Source organism: Fundulus heteroclitus, chromosome 14 (assembly GCF_011125445.2).
Source record: "Fundulus heteroclitus isolate FHET01 chromosome 14, MU-UCD_Fhet_4.1, whole genome shotgun sequence".
Taxonomy (NCBI): domain Eukaryota; kingdom Metazoa; phylum Chordata; class Actinopteri; order Cyprinodontiformes; family Fundulidae; genus Fundulus; species Fundulus heteroclitus.
In genome coordinates, this window is record NC_046374.1 from 214,668 (window position 1) to 237,033 (window position 22,366).

General features: G+C 40.3%; 4 protein-coding genes and 1 long non-coding RNA gene across 5 annotated transcripts; 3 read left to right on the top strand and 2 right to left on the bottom strand.

The window, feature by feature from the left end:
• Positions 1–4,756: 4,756 nt before the first annotated feature.
• Positions 4,757–5,290, top strand: LOC105915693 (histone H4). The gene has a single exon (XM_036145974.1). The coding sequence runs from the start codon at positions 4,842–4,844 to the stop codon at positions 5,151–5,153; it is 312 nt and encodes a 103-aa protein (XP_036001867.1). The 5' UTR covers positions 4,757–4,841; the 3' UTR covers positions 5,154–5,290.
• Positions 5,291–5,984: 694 nt separating this feature from the next.
• Positions 5,985–6,635, top strand: LOC118565596 (histone H2B 1/2). Its single transcript, XM_036145973.1, has one exon. It carries the CDS (start codon positions 6,173–6,175, stop codon positions 6,545–6,547), a length of 375 nt encoding a protein of 124 aa, XP_036001866.1. The 5' UTR covers positions 5,985–6,172; the 3' UTR covers positions 6,548–6,635.
• A 6,927-nt stretch (positions 6,636–13,562) lies between these two features.
• LOC110367036 lies at positions 13,563–15,498 on the top strand. Its single transcript, XR_004932467.1, has 3 exons — positions 13,563–13,738; positions 13,806–14,204; positions 15,368–15,498. It is a non-coding gene; the product is annotated as an uncharacterized LOC110367036 (long non-coding RNA).
• A 4,979-nt stretch (positions 15,499–20,477) lies between these two features.
• Positions 20,478–21,090, bottom strand: LOC118565595 (histone H2B 1/2). The gene has a single exon (XM_036145972.1). It carries the CDS (start codon positions 20,903–20,905, stop codon positions 20,531–20,533), a length of 375 nt encoding a protein of 124 aa, XP_036001865.1. The 5' UTR covers positions 20,906–21,090; the 3' UTR covers positions 20,478–20,530.
• Positions 21,091–21,796: 706 nt separating this feature from the next.
• Positions 21,797–22,366, bottom strand: LOC118565597 (histone H4). The gene has a single exon (XM_036145975.1). It carries the CDS (start codon positions 22,240–22,242, stop codon positions 21,931–21,933), a length of 312 nt encoding a protein of 103 aa, XP_036001868.1. The 5' UTR covers positions 22,243–22,366; the 3' UTR covers positions 21,797–21,930.

The following is a 22,366-nucleotide window of genomic DNA, read 5'->3' on the forward strand; positions in this document are numbered from 1 at the left end:
GAGAGAAGAAGAGTGGTGCAGGGGCAGAACACAAGACCACATGGAAGTATTTCTCCATCATGAGCTTCCTGGAGCCTCATGTCAGAGAGAGGGCCACTTCCTCCAATATGTCCCCATCTCTAGAAGAGAGGTCCTCTGCTCCCCACGTTACTTCAGCACTCCTGGCTGCTCAGTCACCACCACCTGAAACCTTTACCCTTTACCTGACCGAAGTATCTCACAGCTCCCCGTCTACCCCTGCATCTCTGGCCACTGATGAATCTTCTGAGACCCTGCCTGACCCAGTAGCTATTGATGTGTCCCAGGAGCACCCATCTACCTCAGCTTCCTATGCCCCTGCAGCTTCAGCTGTAGCCTACCATGCCCCGGCAGCTTCAGCCGCATCTCATGCCCCTGCAGCGTCTTACATCCAACGGGCACCCCTGGCTCCACAGGGATCAAGCAAAACCAAAAAAAGGCAGGAACAGACGGATGAGTTTGAGAGTCAGGTGATGAATGTGCTTAACCAGTCTGCAGATGAGGAGGAGCTCTTTCTTTTAAGTCTAGCACCACGTCTCAGAAACCTTTCACGTGAAAAGAGGAGTGAAATTAAAATAGAAATCATGACCGCTTTTCACAGGGCTGAGTTTTCCTAAGAAAAACAGAGTCATTCAGTCCTTGTTCTAATACTTAAGTAGTTTACTTAATTCATTGTTTGAGTTTTGATTCATGTTATGATGAATTCTTGCTTAGTGTATAAGCTCTGCATTTGTGTTCCAAGACATTGCAAATAAAGTGATATTAATATGGTAATGAATGTAATGAATATGTTCTTAAGGACGTCAGATTAGTTCTTACCTATATATATTTCAATTAGGAGAATTGTATGAAGATAATGAAAATAATGACTATAACAGGTAATGTAAACCAAAAGAAAGTCAATCACTGCACTATGTCTGTTAAAGTTTTAAGTCAGGAAACGTACATATCACATTTAATTTACTATTTATGGTTATTTGTAAAGTACACATCTAGCAGAAAGATAGAATCACGGTTTTATTGACCAGGTATGTGTAAACACACAAAGAATGCTGGAATAAATATTTTTATGGAAATCAGCCCTTTAAAGAATAAGTGAGTGGCTGTTAAAAGAGCCTTTGTTTTATGATGAGGAAGAGTAGCAGAGGGTTGACAGGTGAGAGGTGGGCACGTCAGGCTACGTTGTATTGCCAGGGCACTTCACCAACGGCGGAGGAGAAGTAACTGTTGAATGCCTCCCGGACAGCTACAGCCTCTTGGGTGGCGTTGTTGGCGCCCGCTCTCCTTGCTTGTTGAAGTGCAGGGATGTCACGTTCTTCCAGTGGGACAGGATTTTCAGCTGTGGAGTTCCACCTCTGGAAGTTGTGAAGGGCCACTGTAGCTTTCACAACAGCATCCACATTTTCAGGGCTCACTCCAATCAACCCGGTGGTAGATTCTCCACTGTGCAGCAAGAATCCCAAAGGCATTCTCAACTACTCGTCTCGCTCTTGATAGGCGGTAGTTGAAGATCCTCTTTGGTTGGGAGAGGTTTCTTCCAGGATATGGCCTCAGCACATTCCTCCTTGTGATAAAATAAGAAAAAAAACACATTTAACCAGAGATACAAGCTACAATTCAATAACCAATAATGAAAAACTTTAATATTTAACATAATGCTACAGAACAAGTAATCAGACAATTAAAAGGCAATTTTATACAAATGTGATGCTGCATGTGAATTGAAAACCAGAGATTATTTCTGTTCAGAGGCAAATTATTCCACTCTATATATACTGTAGAGCATAATGTATAATTAATATAAGTTACCTAAGGGGGAAAGCCTCATCTCCCACAAAGACATGAGGCATGGGCCCCAGGTGATTGGCGCCTGGAAGGGGAGCATCTTCTGGGAGATGCAGCTTCTCTTCTCGCAGGGCTTCTCCAAAGGTGGAAGCAGCAAGGGTCCCTCCATCACTGTTCCGGCCAAAAGCTCCAACATCCACCACCCTAAAAAGATACCTTGCATCCACAACTGCCAGAAGTACAACAGAGTATGTTCCCTTGTAGTTGAAATACTGGGAACCTGAATTATGTGGTGCCTGGATTACCACATGTTTCCCATCTATTGCTCCCACACAGTTGGGGAAGTTCCACCTCTCTTGGAAGCCCAGAGCAATCTCATGCCAATCAGCAACCTTTGGTACAGGCAGAAATTCATCCACCAGGCTGTCCCAAATGGCCTTGGACACATCTGGCACAATGTCTGCCACAGTGGAGATGCCCATTCTGTAGCTAGAAGCGATGGTGGTGTAGGAGTCCCCAGTTGCAAGGTATCTGAAATGAATAACATCATAATGCTCAATAACAATTAAACTGCACAACTTTCATAGCCTCGTGAGACCATCCTGATCTCGCGAGCTTTCAAGGTTTCACTCGCAGATCAGTCTGGCTACCCTCCGTTAAAGAAAATTTGGAGCCGTTCACCAAACGAACGTCCAATCAGCGTTGGCTTTGAGGCGGGTTGAGGTGTGACGCAACGAGAAGACGCAACAGTTCAGTCTAAAGAACATGGCGGCTTCAGCCGATGAAACTAGCGTTAGCGTGGCTATCGAGCAAGTTTTATCGGAATTACAGAGCATTTCTTTGCTGAGCTAACGAGCCTTTACCTGCAGCAGCAAGAGTAGCTTGGCTTGTGTTTTCGTCGTCGCTCTGTTACGAGCGACGACGAATCTGATTGGTTTATTTGGCCCGTCTATCACCAACATAGGCCAATCAGCTAACCAGTATTTTCGCCCCTTCCCAAAATTACTTCAACGGAAGGTTTCCAGATGGATATGTGGAGCAAATCTATCTGGCGGAGTCAGGTAACAACTTTCAACCACCTCCAATAAAGCTAATTTGAAATATAGTTTCCATGTAGCCTAATCAGTCGAAGGATATTTTATAAACAGCCTATAAAGGAATCAATGAGCTAATAGTAATTAATACAAGTTAAATTCCATTTACAGAGTGCAGACTGAAAAAAACCCTGATGTGTGGGCGGGAGAAAGACATGACTAGCGGGACTCCAGCAAAACAGGCTATAAAATGAAAAGTAGCCTAGATTTATTTTATTACATATTATTTTAATGTAAATCACCTACCTCAGACAAATTGCCAGACGCTCCCTAGAAGAAATTGGCTCCCGGTAATTTTTATTGATCCTTGAGATCCTTGGTCTGACTCTCCCCAGCAAACTCTCAAACTGCTCCATACTGAGCCGAAAGTAGACCTGGAACCGGTCGCTGTGAGAACGGAGCTCTTTCACAAGCCGGAACTCCCCAAGCTGCTCTCTGGACCTGAGGGTTTCGTGCACCCACAGCCTCTTCTTCCTTGCTGCTCTTTTCCTTCGAACTAGCAGGGCTAGTGCTAGCGCTTGCTTCTTAGCACGGGTCAGATACATATTTGCTGCTGACCAAAAGCTGGAACAACAAACAAATGACTAGACCCGTCACCCGGCAACGCTGAACCCCGCGGCCAGCGCAGCGCAAATCGCTTCCTATCTGAAAGGCCCATAATGCATTGACTAACGGAAAAGAAAGTAAACAAACGCAGAAGCACACAGCCATATATTACAGAGATTATTTAATTCTCAGGACAGCAACTGTGCAGTTATATATTACAATATGTACTTGAACAAATTACAGACGTACACAAATTGACTAATTTTTTTCCTAGGTATCGCCATGGGCCTTGATTTTATAAAGATGACAATGACAATTTGTTAAATAGAATTTAATATTCTCCTTCTCACGTACGAAGCCCTTAATAATCAAGCTCCATCATATATCAGAGCTCTGATTACCCCGTATGTTCCTAACAGAGCACTTCGCTCTCAGACTGCAGGTCTGCTGGTGGTTCCTAGAGTCTCTAAAAGTAGAATGGGAGGCAGATCCTTTAGCTATCAGGCTCCTCTCCTGTGGAACCAACTCCCAGTTTTGGTCCGTGAGGCAGACACCCCGTCTACTTTTAAGACTAGGCTTAAAACTTTCCTTTTTGACAAAGCTTATAACTAGAGTGGCTTAGGTAAACTTTATCTATCTCTGTAGTTATCCTGCTGAAGGCTTATGCTACCGGAGGACTGTTTTCCAATTTGCATTGTTAGTTGTTATTTTAACTTTTAACTTTTTATTCTGGTCTGGCGTTCTATCAGCTGTGACATCATCCAGGGAGGTAGATCAGCTGCCATTATCATATAACATCAATACAACAATGTGTGCTTCTGTGCTTTTTGTGTCTCTGTTCTGTACAACACACAGAACACAAAATACATGACATGCATAGAAATAAACTTTCAAACCAAAATCAACAGTAAAAACTATCTTTTTTTTATCAGAAAGAAAATTCCTTAAAAGCTCAAGAAAAGAATAAATGATCAAACCATTCAACGTATAAATGCCTATACACGATGGCAACGTACAATAACATTATTAAAGAAAATGCTCTTTATAGTGATAGAATAAAATAAGAGAGATGTGTTTTTAATTTCCACGTCTTTCAGCTGTATTTTAGAGATCCTCAGCATCGCCTCATCTGACGGAGAAATGCTGCAAATGTCAGACCTAGATCGTGTAGCTGTATTATACTTGGAGAGGCAACTGCAAGTATTTCAACATTTCAAGCTGTTCAACTTGAATCTATGCAGACATTTTTTTTTTCTTAAAGACGCAGCAGTGCGTCAGAACCATGGGAGGAGCTGCTGAGCTCGGCTCCTCCTCGGTCCGCAGCTCAGAGCTAAAAGCGGAGCGTCTGCAGCTCGCAGCCACATTTCTCTTTGTGTTTCCACAGAAGAAGAAGTCAGAATGAGCGGCAGAGGAAAGGGAGGCAAGGGACTCGGCAAAGGAGGCGCCAAGCGGCACCGCAAAGTCCTCCGCGATAACATCCAGGGAATCACCAAGCCCGCCATCCGCCGTCTGGCTCGCCGCGGGGGAGTCAAGCGCATCTCGGGCCTCATCTACGAGGAGACCCGCGGTGTGCTGAAGGTCTTCCTGGAGAACGTGATCCGGGACGCCGTCACCTACACCGAGCACGCCAAGAGGAAGACGGTCACCGCCATGGATGTGGTGTACGCTCTGAAGAGGCAGGGCCGCACCCTGTACGGCTTCGGAGGCTAGACTGCTGCGCTGGAGAGAAACAACACAAAGGCCCTTTTCAGGGCCACGCACTGGCCCTTTAAGAAGCTCAATTCCTGCTCATCTCTTCAAATCCTCAGAAACAAGCGTTTAAAACAAGTGTTATTTTTTTTTCTCTAAAAGACGTGGATGAATAAAACTACGTTCATGCACCACCATTTTATCCAAATTCGTAGTAAACAATTGTCCGATGGGGAAATTACGTCAATAAAGTTTGTAAATACAAAGGTGTCAAACACATAATGAAGCTCCGTCCCCTTTGCAATGTTGCATTAGTATAATACGCAGAATAAGTTGGCTATTTTACATTTGGCCAAACTCTAAATAATGGTAAATATGAGACATTGTGCCTATGGGTGACAATAATATATTTGATCCGTTTCCCCCATTCAAACAACCTTACACCATGGTTTATAGAAAAAGGGAGGAGGTTTCCCCCAAGCCACACATTTCATTTTCATACTTTAAATATGAAAAGATTATATATAATGACTTTCTTTTTGCCCTTTTCTGCACACAATCATGCACTGCTATTATTTCAGTTCTGTGTGTCTTGTTTTTAAACCGATATTGAGTTTCTCATGATTGAGAAGTCATTAAATGATTATTGTCTTAAGTATTTTACTTCTGTTGAAGGGAAGTGTTGATTTTAAATAGTGATTATTAATTTTCAGGTTTTCGCTTTGCAGAAATATATAAAGTTATGAAGAGTCCATATTCTAACACATGAATAAGTCCTAAATGAGCCATAAAGCAGTCATGAGGTTCGTTACTTTTATTGTTTCCTTCTTCTGGAGGGCGTTGGAGGTTTCCCTCCATTTTTCTGCTTCCTGCGCGCGACTTTTGAAAAAGCCACGTGGTTTCATAAGCGCCGCCTGATGGACTGAGCGGCTCATCCAATCACAGTCAAGGGACGCTGCAGACATCTTTACATGCATGCTGCATAAGAGCAGCTTTCTCTGCTTCTCCCCACCATTGTGTTGGAAACTCTGAGAGACAACATGCCTGAACCCGCCAAGTCTGCGCCCAAGAAGGGCTCCAAGAAAGCGGTGACCAAGACCGCCGGCAAAGGAGGCAAGAAGAAGAGAAAGACCAGGAAGGAGAGCTACGCCATCTACGTGTACAAGGTGCTGAAGCAGGTCCATCCCGACACGGGCATCTCCTCCAAGGCCATGAGCATCATGAACTCGTTCGTCAACGATATCTTTGAGCGCATCGCCTCCGAGGCGTCGCGTCTGGCTCACTACAACAAGCGCTCCACCATCACCTCCAGGGAGATCCAGACCGCTGTGCGCCTCCTGCTGCCCGGTGAGCTGGCCAAGCACGCCGTGTCTGAGGGCACCAAGGCCGTCACCAAGTACACCAGCTCCAAGTAGACGTCTCCTGATCTCACTCAAACCCAAAGGCTCTTTTAAGAGCCACCCACTCCATCTGAAGGGCTCTGTTATTCCTCACTACCACCGTTTGTATGGAGATGATCACTTTGTTGTTGTAGCATGAGAACTTTCAGATGCTGCAGACTAATGATGGGAACAGCAGGGTATTACTAGAGTTGATATATGCATTTGATATGTCCACAATATGACAACTGGATAAAAATGTATATATTTTTTTAGAATTTTAAGCCTGGTATCTACACTGCATTTATGCTAGAAATACTGATGGGTCTGTTGGTTATTGTGTGAAGCAGGGAATCTTAATTTGTAAAGCTCTCCCTTGCCACACATGAGCAGACCCAGTTTGTGCTGTTTTGTAGCTTTCATCCTCGATCTGAAAACTATCTGCTTAATTAACGTTTTTTTTACATCTACAGTGATGTGTTTGCAGCAAATATTTCTTTTGTTTACCCTATGTGAAGTTATATTTGCACCTACTTTTATTTTTTACCTTATATCTATTCTTGCACACTGTGTTCCCTTTTGTATCTCATTTGCAGTGACGGCTTTTTACATGCAGTCCTGTCACTTTATTAGTTTGTGATCACATTTTAGTGTCAGAACAAATGTTTAATAAACAAGACGTGGTCAGATATGCAGATATGTCAAGAATAAAGAAAAGAAATAAGCCAAACCAGATTGAAAGCCATCCATTTTGTTTTTAGAAACAAGTATGAAATGCAAGAAGAAAACTATGGGATTTGGGTGCAGACCTCCTCCTGGGTCATTTCTTTTATTTTCTTCTGCATCAGGAGCATCTCCTCCTTATTGGATACCCACCTTGATTGCTCCACCAATTTCATCACAAATAATTGTTTGGCACTGTCCGTTAATAGACCAAATACCTATAATACGTTAAAACAATAAAAAAAAAAAATTCTGTTCAAACTTTATTCTCATGTAAACACATACATTTTAACAAAAGAGCTGGTACAAAATCCCAGAGTGTCCTGGAGTTTGCTCCTCTGGACAGGCAGATCCATGAATGACACCCTGGAGATTTAGGAAGGAGAAGAACAATAAACATACGTGTAATATCTTTATTACACTTGTATTTGATATGTCCAAATATATATATATATATATATATATATATATATATATATATATATATATATATATATATACACTAATGAAATAACTATATGATCAAGAAAAGATAAGTAAAATATTAATGACCATAATTTCCAAGGTTTTGTGGGCAATTTGCACATGCACAACAGCATCCCACCTCTGCTCAGAGGGATTGGTTTAAATAATCTCCCAGTTACAAGGCTTTTCTAATAAATAACATTAATCAGTTACTTTATATTTTACACTTTAATCCTTCTGGATAAACTTCAGTGAGCCAATTGAGTCTAGGCCAGGTATTTAATTTATGTTTACCTATTGCATTTGGCTGCAAAAGTGACTGCAGTATCCAGGATTATGGTCTTCAGAGTGAATACCTTGCAGCACTCCCCTTTTTCCTTTCCCAACATATCCTGTAGAAAAAAAATAAATAAAAAAAGACAAGAAAAAAAAAGCACACCGATCAATGGCAATTACACTCTGTATGTGTTAAATTACTATTTACAACAATACTGTTTGGAACGATATAGATTCAAGACTATAAAGTTTAAAATATATATACCCGGTGTGTTTTTTTTGTACAGAGTTCTGCATTCGCAGCATGTATCAATGCTGTACATGGTGTAGAACTCCTTCTTGTATGATGACGAAAACCTGCCCCAATTAGCAACACCTGTTAAAAACAAATTATACACCAACAGTGAACATTTCCAAAGAGCTGGTGAAAATATGCATAAACAACACCACTGTACCCTTAATTACAGCACTTACTGTCAAGCCACTGAAAATGCGCCCGTCTCCTGAAACCTACAGTGGACACGATGTCTCTGAAGGTGGTGCAGACCAGCCCCAGTGTTATGTAAGCTTGATCTTCTTCCAGGAGTACCACTTCCCCGAGGATCTCAGAGAGCAGACATGCTGACAAAATATATTAAAAGATAATCATTCTGATCATCAAGGCATAAATTGGGAGAAATTAGAACATGGAAAATGAATGACAACTAACATAATGTATTTCCCTTATGTTTGAATTCATCTAGTGTGGATGCGTTGTATTCAGCAGTGTTATGTGCTTGGAGTTTAAGAAAATGATTAATAGATTACCTTCAAAATGAAACACCTGTCATCTTTGGGAAACACAACCTTCTAGGGGAGAAAGGGAAGAAATATGTATTTTTATAAGAAATATTCTGGATTTTTTTTAATGAGTCATATGAGTCAGACTGGTTTAAATCAGGTACATATTTGAGCTACAAATAATAAATTGTAAATACAATTAAAACCAGCAGAAAACAAATTGAAATCTAATCAATACCCATTCATTAAATAATTTACAAGAGACACATATATACCTGAAATCATGCAAATATCCCAGAGAAGGCCAGTAGTCATGGTCACGTACTGACTGCTGTGGCACCAGTGGGCCAGAAATGGGCTCCTGTTCAGCTATAAGTGGTTATAAAAACAACACTTGCAGGGGATTGTTTTTTATAGTTTAAAGACTAAGGGACATCTTGAGTACAGTTACATTTTGTTTCTTACTTCCATAGCAAAATTAAATGAACAAACTGTATTTAAATTTGTACCTTGGAAGTCGTCTCCCTGAGAAATTAAAACTTCTGGCACGTTGGACTCTGAAGAAAAGAACAAAGTATTATGAAGGTAACCCATGCCTGTGAAACTACAGCGAGTCTTTGTATTACTAATCCTAATACCTCTCAATGTAGGGCGTATGAAAGGCTTCAGCTGTGAAACATTTGTGTTTTGTTTCAGCTGAGCGCCTGTTTTGCTGGACAGCGTTGCCACACCCTTTTCTGAAATGGAGGTAATGATGTGTGGTCCAGACCAATTGGCTTCAAGTCGCCCTCCTTTTCAGCCTTCCTTTCTTTTATTTGCTTTGAGGACCTCATCACCAATTTGGAAGTGGAAGGATTACAAGTTCCCTCTTTTTTTTTGTCTCATATGCCTTCTTTTGTCTGTCCTGTGCGTTTTTAATGTTCTGGTAAATCTTAGAAAATATGAAATGATGTTATTATTTAAAACATAATACATAACTCCATAGACATATTACCGTTTCACCATCACCTGCGATGTCAGCAGCCTTGGCCTCTAGGTCTTCTTCTGTCTCCTCTACCACCACGAGACGTTTGTCATCATCCCTTTTTTCTTGTGTCGTGTTGTTTATCACACCTGGTGTGCGGGGGTGTCTTCCAAACAGAGCACAATAGGGTGTGTACTTTGTAGATCTCTGAATAAAAAACACAATCAATAGCATTTTACAGTCTTCTATGTCTGTGTGTTGATGGAAAACTTCATACGGATCAGCAGGCGTTCTCTCTCAGTCCTCAATTTTTGCAAGAATAAAGTGATTTGAGTGATTCTGACCAATCTCTGTTGATTTTTCAATTAATACGTGGACATGTTCCAGTTACACTGTGTTACACACCTGTTTGGATGTGTTGATGCCTGCTACTACTCCCCGTAGATCGTTTCGATCCTCCCCACAGTATTTGGCTAGTGCAGTCTTTATATTGCGATTGGTGCGCTCATCCTGTCCATTGGCCTGGGGATGGTAGGCTGATGTAATACAGTGTTTGACACCCAAAGCTTCAAAAACACCACGGTTGACCTGTAAACACATTTGTATAGCTTTGAGTGATACATTATGATTCATTACAAATATACATTGGTTGTAAACAAAACTGTACCTCATGTACAAATTCCCGGTCCTGGTCAGTTATAATCCTCTCTACCACTCCAAAGTCAAGCAAAATATTAATAATTTTTTTTTTGGACACCTCAGTGGCACTTTTGCTGTAGAGAGATTTTGCCACCACCCACTTTGTGAAAAGATCTGTGGCAGTTAGAATGAACCTGCAACATACACGCAGATTGTTTTGAACATAATTTGTATCCATGACTGTCATGTTCTCTGTTCTCTTTATCAAAAATCTAATATTACCGTTTGCCCTTTGCGGTGGTAGGAAGAGGACCAATTAGATCTATCCCAAGGACAGTCCATGCTTCCTGGATTTTTATAGGATGAAGGATGGGTGCCACAGTTTTTATTTTTTCGTGGTGCTGACAGCGAGGACACTCATCAACCTTTAAAACAAGTTATTCAATAATTGCAGTTAATTTCCTCACAAGTACACTGTTTACTTGAAGCAATGTAGGGACTATAATAAATGAAATGCATCACAATTTACACAGAACTTGGCAAATCTAATAAACAGTTACAATGAGCATAGCCTAACTTTCATTCAGAAGAATAAAGAATTAGAAAAATCGTACCCATTTTTTGACATCCTCTCGTGATGTTTTCCAGTGGTAGGAAGCTAACACCTTCTCTACTTCTCATATTGTTAGGGACTGTTACTTACTTTTAACCGTATAATTTTTTGAAGTCTTATGAATGGTTGCTTTTCTGCTATTAGGACATGAACAGGATGTAGTTAGGCTGTGGTAAGTCCCTTTTGAAAGGTATTGAAGAATTTATTCGTAAAAATGATCCATGGTTAATAAACCGCAACACCGCTCTCGAAGAATACCTACAATACCGCTATAATTACGTCAGTAAATTGTCCGGACCAATCACAATGTTTTGCGTGTTAGCGCAAACTTTAAGCCAATCGTGTATAAAGACGTCATCGAGAGGGAGAAGGGTATAACTGCAGAGCGTAAGAACGCCCCTGTCGGAACGCCCACACAGCTCCTCAGTTACTCCTGTGGGAGGTCCGACAGTGTGGGCGCAAACGCTGATTGGTTCGTTGATTTGCCCACTTCAATACATATATTTTTTCCCTCCATCGCCTTCATTCAGAGGGACAGACAAAAAATGAAGGTAATGTGATCAGTGAGTAATTTGTTGTAAAAGTTGTATTTTAACATTTTGATTTATTTTTAAAGGGGGTTACATGGTATTATTAATGTATGTGATGTATTTCTTTAGAAAAAGCCTATTCACACTCAAAAGTAGTTTGGCAACTGCCATAAAATCCAAAGAAAGTAGAATACTTAAAACAGGCAAAGATAAGTTAAAAGTGCTGTAAACAGTTTTGCCCAAGAATTGCTATTTAACACTAGAACTTCCAAGGCAGTCACTTGCCGCTTGCCTCAGAAGCATATATCTCATTACGCCAATCCTGATTGGCTGGTGATCGCGACGTTTGTGTCACCCCTCCTATAAGTAGCTTGCGCTACGACGCCACGTCATTCGAAATAAGTACCTCTTCTCGCTTCGCCCCAGCAAGAGGGGTTGCTGGGGCGAACAGTCCACACATGAGCCTGGGGCGTCCACCGCCAGGCGGGCGTGTTCCAGCCCAAGACATGTCGAGCACACCTGGTGTGGGTCTTTCGTTGAGATCTTGTTCCTGCACCCACAAAGGCGAGCTTCCGCGCTGCCGCCTCCCCTGGTGTGAGGAGAAGCAGGATTCATTTCGGCAGCTAGGATTCATTTCGGCAGCTAGCGCCCAATGTCAAAGGGTTAGCTTAAACTCCCCGACCGTGGACCGTTAAGCTAGTCTGCTATCAGAGATATGCCTCTAAGCGAGAAGAGGTTTTCGAATGACGTGGCGTCGTAGCGCAAGCTACTTATAGGAGGGGTGACGCAGACATCGCGATCACCAGCCAATCAGGATTGGCGTAATGAGATATATGCTTCTGAGGAATACTGCAAGGGGCGTATCCCATAGTGAGACATCGGAACGAATGCTATGAATGAGAACCGCTCACATGATGCCTGTAACAAGTGTAAAAAGGCGGGAAATGCACGGGGAATGTCGTTGTGACATGCAAAAACTGTGTTTGATCTGTTTTCTAATCTTGTAAATATATAGTTTTATGTAGTTCCACTTGTAGTTTTATTAGATATTTAGATTTTTAATGTGTTCATTACAGTTTAGAACCATTCATTGTTTTCAAGTGTAAATAGTTATGTAATTTCTTGTAACTTTTTTTGGTACCAAAGTGTGTAATGTTATTTCGTTTTATATTTATTGTCTAATCTATTATTGCCACATTGCATTTTCTGAATTCATGTAAATAATTAATCATTTTAATTTTAATAAACTTTTTTTGCAAACGTTTTTTATTTACAGTGTTATTTTCAGCACCATTTACAATCGTATATTATAAATAATTTGAGCAACAATTGCTGGATGTGGTAAAAATAAGTTTGGGACCTCAGTTTTAGGTCTACATATCCATAATGGGCTTATAAAAAAAATGTTTATAAAACAGTTTCGTCAGATATATTATATCAGATATAACCGATTCTGCGTGTTTGCGCAAAACCAAAAACGCTGAACTGCTTGCGGTTGATTGTAAAGCTATATGTTTTTACAATGTTCGGAATAGAACTAAAGGCGGGGAAAAAGTTAGAGAATGGGGAAAATGCAAATTTCAACAAAAGTATCGGGAAACGAGGAATTTGGGACACGATCGCAGCCTGTAGACGGTAAAGATAACAGGATTTTACCGTGTTCTTAAAAATATACATATATATTGTATAACAACTTCTGGAGCGATATTTGTGCCTTTTGTTTGAGCGTAACTTTGCAGTTTTAGTGACCATGAAGAAAGACACTGATTTTTAACTTTTGCATTTCAGGGATATCTACATTTTGCAAGAAGTGTCCTACATGTAGGATGTATTATCGGTACCACAACTGGATCCACGGTTTACATAATTACAATGACACATTACTCCTCAGTTTACATCTTTGTCTGTTTTTACAAAATGCTATTCAGGTTTGTAATCTATAAACTTTATGTGATGTAGTCAATGAAGCATTGATCCATTAAGCCTCTTATTTAAATATTTTAAACCTTGATTCTTTATTGTCTATCAACAGGCTCACACTGCAGTCGGCAGGATCGTAAGCATGCTACAGAAAACAGCTGGAGTGCCTTACCCAAATGCAACAGAAATCCTACGTGCCTACATTCACTTTGAAGCAATGACGAGTCATGACTACTCTTTCTCCTGCATTTCTTGTGGTCATCATCCTTCCATAGCTATTATGGATTTACATAAAAAAGGAGTGTTCAGCATTCCAGGTAAAGCCATAATTGAACACATTTCAAACATTTTACTTTTGTATACCAACAACATCATATGCAACAGTCAGGGACTTGGATGCCCCTTCTGAGAGCTACAATGGTGAAGTGAACATCGAAGACTTCTGGGACAACGTCGCTATGGAAATGATTGCCTTTAGCCTTATAAAGAGTAATTAACAGTTTCAATTGTGTAGGCATTTTGGACAAAGCCTGAATCTATAAATTTGCATATTAGATGCTTCAATGCTTACTCTTGTTTATCATGCAGATGGACAAAAAAAATCCTTTCACAATCCCACCTAACTATCAAAACTGGGCGCCTTGGATTGGCCGAGGAACCAGGAAAGGTCTCACTGTGTTGAACACAGAATACCAGAAGCTGCACGTCACAAACTGCCAAGACAATTCTGTGGACGTGAATGTTACAGAGGAAAGACTTGTGGATGAATTGAGAAACCTAAAGGTAATACTTGTTTTGTATTTTTAGCAGACATATTAAAATGTAAGTTTGCAAGTGATGAAAAAAAAAAAAAAAAAAATATATATATATATATATATAGTATATATGTTGCTTAATTTCCACAAAAAAAGCAAAGTAATTAGTATTGCAATACATTTGTTTGTTCGTTTTTTGGACAGCCCCACTAAAGGCTGGTTCACATGGCACGATTTTAAAATAGTTGGCCAACTGTCAAAGCCTGAGAGGCACCAAACGTAACAATAAAAATCGTAGATAAAACAGGTTGCTCTTAAAGTGTGTGGTGTCTGTCAAGTCAGACGACGAGCACCACACACCACACATGAAAAGATTTCACTCGGGATCATTCAGATATTAGCCAGTAAGGCTTAAAGTTTCACTCATCTCGCTTTCTGATTGGTTATGTGGCATACTGAGCTAGCAGTGGGTTGAAACTCCTACCCAATGATTAGATACATGATTAATATAATTTACATGTAATACAGTTTATGTTCAAACTATTAAAGTTGTGTTTTCTGTTAAGGAAAGTTTGTTTTGTTGTTTGAAGATGAGTGATGGAGCAGTATGCACTGGCTAACCCCGATCAGCAGGGGGCGCGTTCGCTACACTGTGTTTTCTAGGTTATTCAGAGAATAAGAACACATGAATGTGAAGTAGAATTGTGTGTGGCGAACTGTGTTGTTAAAAATAACTTTTGGCTCCTTGCAGATTGCAATAAAGCTGATTCATCAAGTTAAATTTGTAGTGGAGGACAGTTTCATTCTGGACCACGCTACAGTTACACATCACATTCGACAGGCTGCATGTTTCACACACACGGTAGGATATGTGTAGTGTATTTGGACAAGACAATCCAACATTTTTAATATCAAAGATCTGAGGTCCGACCGGTCCCAGCGTTCTACTGAGTAGACCAGAACGCGCGTATCACACCACATTCGGCAGGATTATCTATTACAATTATCTTAAGAGACACCCCAATAATTAGCTTATCTCAGAAGACCTTAAAAAACAAGGGCTTCTCTTTACACTCACTTTTGAAAATGTCTTAATGAAACAAAGTCCTTTGTGGCTTTGTACTTCTTCCATCATAGGTTGGTGGCTCATAGCCAGAGTTGTCTGATTTCTATTGTCTTTATTTTGAACAGGTGGCTGGCATTCGGAAACTTTGTAAAGCCTGTGGTGTGAGCAGTTTGGGATCCAAAGCTGATCTACTTTAAAGCCTGGAACAAGAAATGAAGAGTCGAGCTACATACGACAAAGTATTCCAAAAGATTTGGGGCGCTTCAGGTATATCATTTTTTTCTGCTGTAGTTTTTATTTTTTGCTATTGCTGACATTATTACCAAAGTCAAACCATGCATGTCTATCCTGTCAAAGTAAGATGCTTACAAACACTTTTTACAGTACATAAAACCTTTTCCCTTCAGGTGGATGGGCTGCTGTGCTTTGTCCATGTGGTGTCACATATAGTGTGAAGTTTCTTGTTCGAGCTGAAAGTCCAAGGGACTATACAGACATTCTTCTGCCATGGAAACACATTCCGAACATTTGCATATATGACTTTGCCAGAGGTTTGGCAACACAAATGCGAATTTGAGACGGCCAGATCATCCAGTGTTTTCACCATATGAAGGCCGGCTGGCGGAACCCACTGAGCAGAACATCAAGGTAGCCAAAGAAGGTCGTTTGGCTGTACATTTGCCCTGGCTAAAAAAGAAAGGAAGGCAGAAGAGGACCGAAACTGTCACCCCATCACAGGGACATCAGAGCACTACTTGCTTTATGACAAGTTTCACGAGGATAACACCAAAGATCCTCGTGACAAACTGCGGAAAATTGCACTTGTCCCTGAAGTAGCTGGAAAAGTTAACAGCCAGGTTGCTGAACAACTTTGTGCCCGTATGCGAAGAAACAATTATTCTCTCAACATGATGAAGCCAACTACTCAAATTTTCCTCACCCGAAACACCCGGCCTGCACATTATGAATGAGGAAGTGAACAGAATAAAAGTTCAGAAAATCCAGAAAACTGTTCGGCTTTCATCACAACTTGGGCACGATTCCTATAGAAGAGTAATTATAGGTAAAGAATAATGTAACTTCTTTCTGTTTGTCTGTATTTCTGCTTACAAATGATGTGTATGACAGAGCCGTATTTCACCTACTATAGATGCTGTGTATTTTGGGTATATTGCTTCACATCAATCTCAGACAGGACAGGGACACTGGCTAGATCCAAACCGAAGTGGCTGGGGACAGCCTCTCAGCCTTCCCATTAACTTTGAGTTAATGGGAATGGGTCATATTTACTGCCAAGAAAGTTGCAATCAGGATTGGTAAACAGGCTTCGAATTTGAGGCAAGACAAACGCGACTAGTTTATATCAACAATTTGTGTTGGAAATTAATTCTATCATCTTAGGAGCAGCTTCGCCTTCAGGAATTAAAATCTCAATTAGATAACTTATTTCTGGACAAAGCTCAGGGGATCTGCTCCAGGGCTTGTTGGATCAAGGAGGTTGAGAAGAACTCTTCATATTTCTTTTATCTTGAACAACAGACCAGAAAGAAAAATTCAGGATTACTATCAATCTGCGTTATTGAAGGATGTAAATATTACTAATCATACTAGACTGAAATTGACATTGTAGATTACCAACATTTTATTAACAGCGATCATTTTATTTCTCCTCTTTTGCAAAGCGTTTGCCTCGTTTGAGCAGCACTTTGTAAGAACCGTAAAGTATTCTGGCTTTGGAGAAAAATTCTGTGATGTTATAAAAATGTTTAATGCTGACAAAAGCAGTTTGGTTTCCCTAGGGACGAATCTTACCCCTAGCTTCATGATGTCAAGAAGTATCCTGCAAGGGTGTCCAATTTCATCCAAATTGTTTTATATTGACGACACAATTGCTCACCTTGTCAATTACTCAAAACCCACATTTCAACACTATTACGATTTTTGACAATGAATTTTTGTGATGTTACAGCTATTTTAAAGAAAAAAAAGCATAATTGACATTGCAATAAAATCCTATAAAACATTTTCTGAAGCATCTGGTCTGTGTCTAAACATTGATAAATGTGAACTCCTTCCAATCCAGTCCAGCTCTTGTTTAAAATCAAATCTAAAGTTAAATATCTGGGAATAACTATTTGGAAAAAAAGAGGAGGAACACATTAGCAAACCTAAAAATGACATGAACGGATCCTTGAATCACTGGTTTGAGAGATTACGATTTTTCTTTTATCAAAAGCTGAGGGAGTGTCCAAAATGGTTTATCCACCATATTACTCCATCTTCATTTTTGTCTTAAGTATCAAAACAGTTGTCATTGTTGTCTTTCACTTTCCCTGGAGGAACAAAACTCAGTATTTTAAAAGCTCTCAACTAATAAAAGCACATGAAGAGGGAAGAATAAAAGCCTTAGATGTTGAAGCACATTTGGATTAAATTGCCTGAAAGCCTATTTTTCACTTCCAAAGTAGTCTGATATCCCTTGAGCTGTATTTGATAAGCTTGGCAGCCTTGAATTTCTTCTTAAATGTGATTTTGAGTTAAAGGTTTCTATCCAACTGTCCTATTTTCTCGAACAAAATTTGTTTTGTTTTTTTGGAAACTACTATTCTACACCTCACAGCTCATTACTATCAGATCAATTGTTGTCAACCAGAAATCCGTCTTTAATCTGATTGGTATAAGAAATGGATTTTGTTTGTTACTGATTTAATAGACAGTAATGGAGGTTTGTTAAAGCACAGCAAATTTGTTGACAAATTATAATTGAACTGTACCATATCTTAAAGTATGTAAAGCTATTCCTGATACCCTTATCCTATTTATACAAAACACATTAAGGTACTCTGTCATTTCAAGTCTACCCAAACTAATGGTGTAGAACAATTGATACAAAGTGTAAAAAGGTTTCTCTCATGTCTGGATTTAAATCTAAATTGTTCAATGATTATAACAGCAGAATTACAGAAGCTGTAGCTTTAAACATAGCTGAAAAGGCTTTCTCTTGGTATATTAATCATACTCAGAAATACTTCAATAATACCAGAGGGAAATTATTTTCGTTACATACTCCAAATATACAAAAGAATTGCCAGTTCCACCTAAGGTGAAAGACACTCACTTTAAAATGTCATTTGTGTGTCTTTTTGCACACACGGTTCAAGTTTGAAGTAGCTGGATTTGCCTTCTGTGATTGTCCTGCTGATTCACTTAAACACCTGTTTTAATTGTCCTATATCAAGTACATTCTGGAGAGACATCAAAGAATGGTTACGTTGAAAAAGACAAATATTCCGCAGTTTTCAATCAACCCTATTGTGTACTATGTTGATGGTCTTGATAATCAAACGTCTGATGTAGTAAATATTGTTGTCTTGTTAGCTAAGTATTAATTACACTGTTTTACACTGAAGAAAAGATATATGGACGTTTCCATCTACTTAAGCACAGTTACTTTAGCAAATTTTTTCATGTTTGCAGGGTAGGATATGAAACAATTGTTAAAAATTAAAGTAGCTAAATATGCTTAAGTAGTTGCAAATTATGCATGGAAGTAGAAAGACTCTCTCCCCCTTGTTTTGATAATCGTATTGCTGCTCGCTGAAACTTCTTAAACCTACATTAGCAAAAAATAAATAAATAAATAAAATAAAATCCACAAACGTGACTATTTTCAAAACACTAAAATGGAGGACATTATGCAGCATATCAATAAATCACTATAATGTACATAGGGCTCTGGTATACTTTCATTGCAAGTACAACTTTGATTGGTTTAAATGCGATATTTGTGCAGTTGAACATGACAAAATGAATTAAAGGTCAATAAGTGTTGCTTCACAGTATTTGTGTTTATTCATCACATTGTTGCCCTATCGCAGGGTATTAGTTTTACCTAGGGACCATATGTGATTTGGAATAATTACGGCGTTGTATGCAGACAGATATTAACCGGCTCGCGCTGTCAGGAGAAAGCAACAGGGCGAGGACTATTGTGCAGTACGATTATTCTGTCCTGTCAGGATAAGGGCTTCTTCTGGAGAAACAGCCCAAATATGCGACTGCACGTTCAAAAATAAAGCTAAAAAAAACCCTGCAACTCACGAAATTTACAAGCGACTGAAAAGAAAGCATACAGAGGCGGAGTTGACAGCTCTGCTTCTGTGACACAGCGTATTAATTACATGTAATCCCAGGTAAAAACCAGATCCGTGCGAGTAGGAGATTGGACTTTTTTTTTCTCTCTTTTTTTTCCTTTTTTTTTTCTCCACACACCACACATGAAAAGAAAAAAAAAAGGAAAAAATAATGTATTATAGGTATTTGGTCAATTAACGGACAGTGCCAAACGATTATTTGTGATGAAATTGGTGGAGCAATCAAGGTGGGCATCCAATAAGGAGGAGATGCTCCTGATGCAGAAGAAAATAAAATAATTGACCCAGGAGGAGGTCTGCACCCAAATCCCATAGTTTTCTTCTTGCATTTCATACTTGTTTCTAAAAACAAAACGGATGGCTTTCAATCTGGTTTGGCTTATTTCTTTTCTTTATTCTTGACATATATCTGCATATCTGACCATGTCTTGTTTTAAAGTCTTGTTTATTAGACACTTGTTCTGACACTAAAATGTGATCACAATGCTAATAAAGTGACAGGACTGCATGTAAAAAGCTGTCACTGCAAATGAGATACAAAAGGGAACAGTGTGCAAGAATAGATATCAGGTAAAAAATAAAATAAAAGTAGGTGCAAATATAACTTCACATAGGGTAAACAAAATAAATATTTGCTGCAAACACATCACTGTAGATGTAAAAAAAAAAAGTTAGTTAAGCAGACAGTTTTCAGATCAAGAGGATGAAAGAGAAATGTTGAAAACTGATTTCTGATGAAAGCTACAAAATAAAACAGCACAAACTAGGTCTGCTCATGTGTGACAAGGGAGAGTTTTACAAATTATAGATTCCCTGCTTCATACCATAGCTTAACCAACAGACCCATCAGTATTTCTAACAAATGCAGTGTAGATACCAGGCTTAAAATTCTAAAAATATATATATTTTGATCCAGTAGTCCACTCTAATTGTGGACAAATTAAATGAATATATCAACTCTAGAGATGCCCTGCTGCTGCCGTCACTGGACTTCATCATCTTAAAAGTTCTCATGCTACAACAAAGTGATCATCTCAAATCAACGGTGGTGGTGAGGAGGAATAACAGAGCCCTTCAGATGGAGTGGGTGGCTCTTAAAAGAGCCTTTGGGTTTAGCGAGCAGCAGAGATTTGTCTACTTGGAGCTGGTGTACTTGGTGACGGCCTTGGTGCCCTCAGACACGGCGTGCTTGGCCAGCTCACCGGGCAGCAGGAGGCGCACAGCGGTCTGGATCTCCCTGGAGGTGATGGTGGAGCGCTTGTTGTAGTGAGCCAGACGGGACGCCTCGGAGGCGATGCGCTCAAAGATGTCGTTGACGAACGAGTTCATGATGCTCATGGCCTTGGAGGAGATGCCCGTGTCGGGATGCACCTGCTTCAGCACCTTGTACACGTAGATGGCGTAGCTCTCCTTCCTGGTCTTTCTCTTCTTCTTGCCTCCTTTGCCGGCGGTCTTGGTCACCGCTTTCTTGGAGCCCTTCTTGGGCGCAGACTTGGCGGGTTCAGGCATGTTGTCTCTCAGAGTTTCCAACACAATGATGGGGAGGAGCAGAGAAAGCTGCTCTTATGCAGCATGCATGTAAAGATGTCTGCAGCGTCCCTTGACTGTGATTGGATGAGCCGCTCAGTCCATCAGGCGGCGCTTATGAAACCACGTGGCTTTTTCAAAAGTCGCGCGCAGGAAGCAGAAAAATGGAGGGAAACCTCCAACGCCCTCCAGAAGAAGGAAACAATAAAAGTAACGAACCTCATGACTGCTTTATGGCTCATTTAGGACTTATTCATGTGTTAGAATACGGACTCTTCATAACTTTATATATTTCTGCAAAGCGAAAACCTGAAAATTAATAATCACTATTTAAAATCAAGACTTCCCTTCAACAGAAGTAAAATACTTAAGACAATAATCATTTAATGACTTCTCAATCATGAGAAACTCAAAATCGGTTTAAAAACAAGACACACAGAACTGAAATAATAGCAGTGCATGATTGTGTGCAGAAAAGGGCAAAAAGAAAGTCATTATATATAATCTTTTCATATTTAAAGTATGAAAATGAAATGTGTGGCTTGGGGGAAACCTCCTCCCTTTTTCTACAAACCATGGTGTAAGGTTGTTTGAATGGGGTAAACGGATCAAATATATTATTGTCACCCATAGGCACAATGTCTCATATTTACCATTATTTAGTTTGGCCAAATGTAAAATAATAGCCAACTTATTCTGCATATTATACTAACGTAACATTGCAAAGGGGACGGAGCTTCATTATGTGTTTGACACCTTTGTATTTACAAACTTTATTGACGTAATTTCCCCATCGGACAATTGTTTACTACAAATTTGGATAAAATGGTGGTGCATGAACGTAGTTTTATTCATCCACGTCTTTGAGAAAAAAAAAAAAAAAACAACACTTGTTTTAAACGCTTGTTTCTGAGGATTTGAAGAGATGAGCAGGAATTGAGCTTCTTAAAGGGCCAGTGCGTGGCCCTGAAAAGGGCCTTTGTGTTGTTTCTCTCCAGCGCAGCAGTCTAGCCTCCGAAGCCGTACAGGGTGCGGCCCTGCCTCTTCAGAGCGTACACCACATCCATGGCGGTGACCGTCTTCCTCTTGGCGTGCTCGGTGTAGGTGACGGCGTCCCGGATCACGTTCTCCAGGAAGACCTTCAGCACACCGCGGGTCTCCTCGTAGATGAGGCCGGAGATGCGCTTGACTCCCCCGCGGCGAGCCAGACGGCGGATGGCGGGCTTGGTGATTCCCTGGATGTTATCGCGGAGGACTTTGCGGTGACGCTTGGCGCCTCCTTTACCGAGTCCTTTGCCTCCCTTTCCTCTGCCGCTCATTCTGACTTCTTCTTCTGTGGAAACACAAAGAGAAATGTGGCTGCGAGCTGCAGACGCTCCGCTTTTAGCTCTGAGCTGCGGACCGAGGAGGAGCCGAGCTCAGCAGCTCCTCCCATGGTTCTGA